Source organism: Chanos chanos, chromosome 13, assembly GCF_902362185.1.
Source record: "Chanos chanos chromosome 13, fChaCha1.1, whole genome shotgun sequence".
Lineage (NCBI taxonomy): Eukaryota > Metazoa > Chordata > Actinopteri > Gonorynchiformes > Chanidae > Chanos > Chanos chanos.
In genome coordinates, this window is record NC_044507.1 from 18,809,544 (window position 1) to 18,818,728 (window position 9,185).

At 39.1% G+C, this 9,185-nt stretch overlaps 1 protein-coding gene across 1 annotated transcript; it reads left to right on the forward strand.

The window, feature by feature from the left end:
- Nucleotides 1–1,335: 1,335 nt before the first annotated feature.
- uncx (UNC homeobox) lies at nucleotides 1,336–4,771 on the forward strand. Its single transcript, XM_030790881.1, has 3 exons — nucleotides 1,336–1,594; nucleotides 2,188–2,363; nucleotides 3,755–4,771. Exons 1-3 carry the CDS (start codon nucleotides 1,336–1,338, stop codon nucleotides 4,769–4,771), a joined length of 1,452 nt encoding a protein of 483 aa, XP_030646741.1.
- The last annotated feature ends 4,414 nt before the right edge of the window (nucleotides 4,772–9,185 follow it).

Below are 9,185 nucleotides of genomic sequence, written 5' to 3' on the forward strand. Positions count from 1 at the left end.
ACATATATATATATATATGTATATATAGTATGGGGTAACAAAACTATTTAACTGTTTCATTACCAACGTCCACACTGTTTTGTATCCGGTGTACTTCAAACATGCGTGAGTGCTATAGCAACAATATTTTGTATTAACTTTCTACGAACTAATATTATCAGGTAATATCTCCTCTGCAACCTTCATGCAACATTAAGTCTAATTCGTTTATGAGATAATAATAGGTGTACTATTTTGCATTCAAACACACACACACACACACACACACACACATATATATATATATATATATATATACACACACACACACTGTACATACATAGCCTATGTATACAATAGAGAGAGAATTAATTTTTAATCATGAAAATAACTAACTCCAGTTAGCATCTCATTAATTACATGTGTAAGTTACATGAGTAAGTCTGGGAATATACTTCTCATTTTGTGTTACATTTCTGGCTCGGTTTAATTAGTTGTTCGTATAATTAATAACTTAATATATGCCTTTAGTTAGCATAGACATCGTTCAATCAAGGACCATCCCCCTTCCAGCAATTTATTTAACCATTGTGTTGAACTGGATATGCTTCACTACTGAGCTAGTTGTACCTCTGAATTAAATTTGACATCTCTGGATGACAAATGTCCACTTTCCTAACTAGTGTAAATAGATAGCACACTGAGACAACACTTCGTCAACAGTGACCCAGGTTTTTCTTTCTCCAGTCTCAGTTCACAACATTTTAAATGTGTGTGTGCGCGCGCGCGTGTGTATGTATGTGTGTGTGTGTGTGTGTGTGTGTGTGTGTGTGTGAGAGAGAGAGGGAGAGAGAGAGAGAGAGAGAGAGAGAGAGAGAGAGAGAGAAAGACAGACTTGATATTAACTGGATAACCCGTTGTCTAAATCGGTGGTGAATCCACTACACTGTGGCTGCCGTCCGAGGTGAGATTTCAGTGTCTGTTTAGCGTTTAACTGGGTATCAATCTGATCGCTCTCCCTCTCCGGCCCCCCGTGTAGTCGTGATGTAGTTCTTATCAAAGCCCTCCTGTCTTGTTGTGACAGCTCTGATATTGTTTATTGAGGTGGATGTCAGGTTTAATTAGCAATCGATATGGAAAGCGTTTTCAGACCGCGTCTCTGACGTCACTGACGATTAACGTTTCTCATTGGTCTCAAATTCCCAGAGCCTAGGCTAATTATTGGAAGGTTCGTGTTGATAAAGTACAGCTCATCCTCCACTCCACATCATGTCCCCTCCTCGCTGGCCACACTCACTGCATGTTTTTTAAATTCACATCACCAGCCTCCAGACGTCGTTTCCTTTTGCCTGGGAGATGATGGACAGCAGGATACTGGATCCACCTCATGCCCAGTTCGGAGGCTCTCTCGGTGGGATGGTGAGCTTTCCGTACCATCTAAGCCACCATCATGTTTACGAATTAGCCGGTCATCAACTTCAATCTGCAGCCGCGGTTCCTTTCTCTATAGACGGATTACTTAACGGCTCCTGCACAGCTTCTGTGGTTAATTCGAATCCCCTCTTGTCGTCTGGCTGCGGTATGAATGGAGATAACCAACAGTACAAACTGACAGGTAAGCAAACCAGAGAGACTACTTGCCAAAAGATCGCCTTTCGAGTGTTTTACAAATGAAAAGAAAGCCTCTTAAGATCGTTCTGTAAATAAAGACCGCTCATCCTTAACACAAAGCTTTTAGAAGCATGAATACAAGCTCGAGGAAACAAAGACGCAATCCCCTCTGTCTGTTTTAGCTGCTTTATTGCAAGAAAAGCAATCTTTTGAAGGGTTGGCTGTATCATGTAAAGGACTCATTCTTCCATTTTCCGTAATAAGCTTTTCCTGGGTCGAAGGGATCACTTTTTCTATTATTATTATTATTATTATTAATAATACTATTACTATTACGATTATTATTATTGTTGTTGTTGTTGTTATTCATAATAATAATAATAATAACGATAATAATGATCATAATAACAATACATATTCAAGTAGTACTAACGCAAAATCAGAATTATAATAACCATCCTACTCTCTTAAAATAAACTGAACAGGGGAGATGCTGCTAACAACTCTAAACCTTGTAGCATCTTAAAACTTCGACTGAGCTATACGTCCCTGGTCCAGATTCACCGCTACAATAATTTTTTTGTTCTTTCATACTAGATTCGGGAGACCCAGACAAGGATAGCCCGGGCTGTAAAAGACGACGAACTCGCACCAATTTCACTGGGTGGCAGTTGGAGGAATTAGAGAAGGCTTTTAATGAAAGCCACTATCCGGACGTATTCATGAGAGAAGCACTTGCCCTGAGATTGGACTTGATAGAGTCGAGGGTTCAGGTAAATATCTCTGATTTTTTTTTCTGGCGCTTTGGCTTTCTGCTGAAATATGTGTGGTTGGAAAATAAACTGAAATCAGAGGTAATGGTCACCCAGGTAACAACTAACCATTTCCAGGGCAAAGACCACACGCTCTTACGAAATTGTTCATTTGATGAGAAATAATCCTTAACACGGTTATCTCGAAAAATTACATTTCGTGTATGAAAAAATATCACAAAGGTTTGCTGCGATTTTACATATAATTATACATGTGTGCACGCTATGGACCTGGTAGGAGTTGTATTTAGGCCTTTGCCATTTGCATCGTTTGCCTTGTGTCCTTGTGTGTGTGTGTGTGTGTGTGTGTGTGTTTTAAAGGTTATATTTACTTAAAGGAAACATTTAACCAGTTTCCAAATGAACGTTTCCTAAAAACTCAAAATAGCAGTCACATTGAGAGAAATGATATTGATGTTTAGTCAAACGAAAGTTATAATTTCAGGTATAATTAATGGCATGCTATGAAAAGAGGCGTGCCAAAAACAGTCATAAATCGTGCTAACTAATTCTTATCTTAAATATAAATTAGTAGTCCTACTGAAGTCCTCTTATGAGGCTAAAAGGCGCTATACAATTATCAGGTTTGGCAAATAATATAACTTATAAAAATGTAATATATAAAATGCATGTCCATTTTCTTACGGTAGTATAACATTTCTAGTCAACAATATATTTATGCAGCAGGCTTGTCTATGTGGGATTTATTTAAGATAACAGTTATTTGTCATTTTTGCAATCAAGCGTGTTTGTCGTACAGGCCGCATCGTTTTCAGTCCACACAGTATTACATTTTATTTATGAGACTGCATGCTCATAATAGGCATTCTGTTAGAAATATTTTCACATGAAATTTCAGTGGGATTAAATGGATTACCCTGAGGCACGTGGGAAATTTGGCAGCGTCTATTGTTTACATTTTCATCAACTGGGATAAATCTGCTCTATAAGTTACAGGGCCTTGTAACAGTTCAGATAGTTTGCACCACGGATTTTTACGGTGTCTGTCAATTTATTATTATTATTATTATTATTATTATTATTATTATTATTATTATTATTATTGCTACTTTTGTTTATTTGTTTGTGTTGTCGTCTTTGGCGTCTTTACTATTGAATTTTTATTTTTCTCAGTAATTTTTTTTAGATTCATAGTCTGAAATTTTTATTCGTAAAATCAGTTTGTAGGCCTTAATAGATAAGGACCTGCTATGAAGCTTTCAAGTGCAACTCCCTCACAGAATTTTCTAAAAGTTGTTTAATATCGTCCCAGTGTCACTGTGCACTGTCTGACCATGACTGACTATTCTGTTAGATCGTGAAAAGATAATGTATATTTCTTTAATATGTAGGTATGGTTCCAAAACCGAAGAGCTAAATGGAGAAAAAAAGAAAACACGAAAAAGGGTCCTGGGCGACCTGCTCATAACGCCCATCCGACTACGTGCAGTGGTGAGCCGATGGATGCCGAGGAAATCGCTCGGAGAGAGCTCGAGAGACTGGAGAAAAAGAGGAGGAAACAGGAGAAAAGGATGCTAAGGTCGCAGAACAAACTTATGGCGGGGGACTTATTTCACACTCCAGGATCTGACAGTGACAGTGGCGTTTCACAACTGGCTGACGGTGAACAGAATATTCATTGTGACTTGGGACAGAACCAAACGCAACCAAGCTGTGACCAAACTCCAGATTCCAGACCCAAACTTCAGAACCAAAGAAACCTGAATCAACACGCAAGTGGATCAGAGCTGGACTCGCCCGACAGTAGCCAGCAGTCGAATTTGTGCTCAAATGGCAGACCGTCCACTATTCAGAAACTCAATCCTTTCAGTGTCGAAAGCCTTCTGTCAGACTCTAGGCCAAGGCGCAAACCTGCCATAGATTTCCCTGCTTTATCCTCTCCGCGGCCTTTGATAGGGAAAGGGCATTTCTTGCTCTATCCCATTACACAACCACTTGGTTTCATTGTTCCACAAACTGCTCTGAAGACATCAGCAACAGGCCCTGATACTGACAGTACGCCACGAGGTCCAGTAATCGACGGGTTTGCTGGAAATTCAGAACATGGAAACACCAAGGAGGCCAACAATATACATACCAGCGCGACAGCAATCAAAGGGCAGGTCAGTCATTCGGGCAAAATAACGAATTCACCACAGAGCAGCCCATCACAAACTACCTTTAACAATCACTCTGCGGGCAGTTGTAACGAAAAATGTCCACAAGATAATGAATCAGACCACGCCGATCCAAAGTCTCCCCATTCAGAGAAAACGGAACAGTCATTACCTGACTACCCACTGAGTTCCGAATCAGCGACAACCAGCTCGGACACAAACAAAGACTCTGTTGATGTTGATATGGAATAAATTAGTTATAGATGAAATTGAGGAAAGTGTCAATACTGTCCGACATTTCCCTCTCCCAAAGCTTAACCGAAGAAGAAAAAAACAACTTGACATATCAATACGTCTCATTTTTCAGTTGACATTTCTATTCTGATTAGGGGAATATATCTGTGTGTTTACTTTGTGTATGTGTGTGGTGGGCTATAAAATGTTTATTGAAAAAAAATTTAGCTGCAGCTCCCTGTGTAACAAACTGTAAAAAGAACGAGACAACAGAGATCCTCAAACGTTGTAAAAAGTATTAAGATATTTATATATGTAAGTTTTTCATAAATAAATCGATTGTATACAATGAACTCAAAGCGTGTACGACCCTAAATAGCCTTTATATGGTGTGTATAGGTAACTTCCTCTCTTAAAGCCTGATGTTGTATTTTTGTGTATTGCTTTAACAAATTTATTCATCTATAAGCCCCACTGAAATGAGGTTACGAGCCGGAGGCGAAAAGACCCGTTCGACTCCTGCAGAGTTTTGATATGAAAGTAATTATTTTCCCGGTGGCTACTGCAGGGATTCAGTTTATTTTAGCCCAAAGGGTTATAATACATTACCGATTTCTAGTGATATGAAATCACATAAACTTCCAAGAATAATAGAATTAGCATGAAAGGCTGGGGTGTCAAATTGAAATAGGAAAATAATAGCCCCGGCAGCTGGGAGTGTGTTTGTGCATATTGGATAGGAGATGGGAATTCGTGGGGCGGAATTTTCATGAGCTTTTCACTTTGTCAGGGCCCTTGTAGCTGGCTATATTAAGATAGATGTTCGATGATATCCCTCATTGTTCTGTCGCTTATATTGATGTTCCTGTGTTATCAGCCTATTGATCATGCGTCGGCTGTAATAGGACGGGCGCAGCAAACGTGCCTATTTACAATAGCAGAACACATTTGTTCTAATAGGGTTGGCGTTCCCAGGGGATGCTGCGGGGGCTCCCAGACATCTGCGCCTTGACAATATTAGCAATGTTGACCAGATCTAACGTGGAGGTAAGAAAGGAAAGAATACAATCACTGCGCAAACTGACCAGTTTAAACGACACGTATTATTGGCAAATACTACCAATAACAGCTTAACACTTCCAACATCAAAAACATTTATTCTGGTCATCTTGGTGTGTATTGTCTTGCTAAATGTCCCGGAGCCCAAGACTCTCACAGGGTCTTGATTTGCAAATAAATTGAAAATAATCAGAGGGGTAGCTTTACGTTTGAGCTCGCGCAAATGAATTTCTGAGCCCGTGTCCCTTTCAAAATATTTACATAAATTTCACCAGGCTACTGATGTTTGCTCTGAAGCAGCAATGAATTTGGAGTTCCTTGGAGACATGGCATATAGATAAAATTAGATGAAAATAAGGAAGAGTGAAAGTAAATAATAATTCATCGAAATTAATCAGCTTGAAAAGAAAGCTGGTGTTGTCAAAATTTACCAAAAGGAAATCAATAAACTAAAGCAGTAATTATTTAATGGACAAATTTAATCATAATACATTGCCCAGAAGGGACATACTTCCCCTCTCAGAAAGAGTCGTAATAATATTATTTTTTTTCTATATGTGTCTCTTTCATATACACCAAATACAGTGCATAATAATGCAAAAGGTGTCATTACCTCCTTTCCTGTCTCAAAGTCAACCGAGAAATATATTCTTCATTTCGGTCAATGAATTGCCTTTTAGATTAGGCCCATGAAAAAGCAAGTGTTTGGAATTGTGAGTTGTCTGGGGGTGTCCTTCAATTTACTGCTGTTTTTTTCCCTCTTCGTTTCTAGAGCGTGTGGTGGTAGTGGTGGTGGGGGGGTTCATGTATAATTCATTTGCAGTCTGAATAGGAGTATCGCTGGCTGCACACTGGTGGCCTTAAGGTGAAATTAGCGATTTGCTTAAGTAGTTAAGCTTTTGCCTGAAAGCAGCACGCTGTATGATTCAAGACAAACTATCAATCGATATGGCCCAGGCAGCCTCCAGGAGATGTGTCCTCCATGAATCATACTTTATGAATTCAATTTCTACCCGGAGAAATTTTCAATTTGAACGCCGGATCATTATGGGAGAGTGTAAATTGTTTTTGCTCTATTATGCATCGGACGCCATCATTTTTCTTTCTAATTACGGAGGTGTCAGGTCGGGCTGTCATGCAGGCGCTGATTTTCAATTTAACTGATCATCATGCATTCATTTTCCCATTTGATAAATCTGCTATCTCGACGCGGCGCCATGCCTAGAATGTTAAGAGAGAGAGAGAACAGCAAAGTAATGTGTGTGCGTGTGTGTGTGTGTGTGTGCAGCAATAAGTGCAGATCAGGCAGCTAATTTAGCACCTCCTGATATTCCATCTCCATTTCTCATTTTCAACTCTCAAAGGAGAGAAAAGCAGCCCAAAGGCAGCAAGCTGGTATTCACAAACACCAGGGTAAAACGACTCGGAAAACGCTTGTTTTCCTCAACACATTTTCCAAATTAGGATATCAAGCTTAATTAATGCTAATTGAGTTCCTCAATACGTGTTATTTTTATTTAATAGAAACAAATTTGCGCAATTAATTATGAAGGTGTTTTCAAGAGCCTCATTTGCAGCACACAGTCTTCCCCTCCTCTCTTCTTTGTGGATTAATTCTTTTAGACATATCATATTTCTCAAAAGTCTGTGGATGAGAGGGCGGTGCCGAGGCCATTACACTTGTTCAAAATATGAACGCGGTAGAGGAAGCGTTTAGATATCAGATACACTTAAAACAAGAGAACTATTTGAGACCAATTAGGCTGCAGGTGTTCCGCTCAAGTATCATATTGTATCGTGTAAGTCAAACAGTTATTGCTCAATCGTCATTATATCAGTAATAAGCGAAATAGATTGCTCTTCCTCTCAAGGCTAAAATAAATGCTCATCACACTTTATATTGTTATAATCAGACTCGTAGTGAGTAAATAGCCTTTCTGAATGTGATTAACACAGACAGAATTACGTTTAGTGACTTCAGATAAGGCCTAATTAATGGTAGCCTGGGCCAGTTTTTCAATGAAGTCCATGCCCCCCCCCCCCCCCCCCCTTTTCAATAAAGTCCATGTTCAGACTCAAAGATGAGCTTTTTTGGACAACCCAGTAGCACAAGGTTGCGTGTAATTTGGATAAATACATATCTGTCTGGCTTTGGTGATGTTTTGCCAAATTCATCATTCATTTCTGTCCCCAGATTAACAACAATCTATTGCTAATTTTGTTTAATTATCTTCTCAAGAGGGAATCATTCCAACACTTCGCGAGGAGCGTGACTATATGAAAGCAGCTTTAACCAAAGGTGTCAAATCGGTTTAAGATCAGAGAATTAGTCACATAGGGCTTTATTTCAGATAACAGATGAGCAAATTTGACCCGAATTTACAGATAGGCCAAAAGCAGACAGAATACAAGGATAGTGTGATATAGCTGAAATAGATTAATAAAAACGTGAAAAAAAGAATTGGAACCAAAAATTTTTGAAAGAAACATAAACAAAATCCCAACTAAAAATGGCAAAGAAATCCACGTGACTTAAAATCAATTTAGGGATCTGGCGTAAAACAATGCGGACGCCAGTTAGTATCCTATCCTGCGTTTGCATGGTAAAGATAAGAGCTGTGAAGACCGCCCGATGAATTAATAGGCATTCGGTGTAAAATAATCCTAAAATACATCGCCGAGTAGCTGCAGGATAGGAGCCAAATGTCAAGTACCGTTTTAAGTGATTGTGAGGGAGATCCAAGTGGCAGTGCTCCTCTTTGGCTATCAGTAGTACAGCTTCGTATCATCAGTCCTGTAATCACTTAGCCCGCCCACTCTTATTGAAATAAGATTGAACTTTGATTTGGGCAGCGCACATTAAAATGATGATCTACGTATTGGAGTGTTCCTCCAACGCAAGTCCTTCTCTGCAAACGGGAAGGCAGTTAGAGACGACCGAAAATGTAACCTAAAAATTGACTTTTTAAAAAGTAGTCGACACATCTCAGCGTAACATCAAAAGTAACATAGCAACAGTCAACTCTTCACACTCAGTGAGATGGCAAACCTAGGAATAATTCTAAAATTTGCAAGTCTAGATCAAAGAGGGTCTATGCTGAATTTGACCAAAGCAAAGTCTCTTGCATTCATTCTTCCAAACACCACGAAAGACACTAAATAATAGCCTAGCGTAATTATAATGTCAGAGGTCGCTTGATGGTTTATCAATGAATTCACGTGTACCACACGATAAAGACAATGCGTCCAAATTTCTTAATGAAAAGTGTATTTCTAAAAGAAAAGTATATTTCTAAAAGAAGTGTGTATTTTTTTAAATGTGAGAATAACACACACATACAGACACACGCACGTGCACACACCACACACACAC

What these genes read in the sequence shown, in the direction of transcription:
- uncx (XM_030790881.1), top strand. Translation starts at nt 1,336, where the DNA reads ATGATGGACAGCAGGATACTGGATCCACCTCATGCCCAGTTCGGAGGC. An exon ending in CCAACAGTACAAACTGACAG is followed by an intron (nt 1,595 to 2,187) that starts GTAAGCAAACCA and finishes CTTTCATACTAG; the next exon opens with ATTCGGGAGACCCAGACAAG. An exon ending in TGATAGAGTCGAGGGTTCAG is followed by an intron (nt 2,364 to 3,754) that starts GTAAATATCTCT and finishes TTTAATATGTAG; the next exon opens with GTATGGTTCCAAAACCGAAG.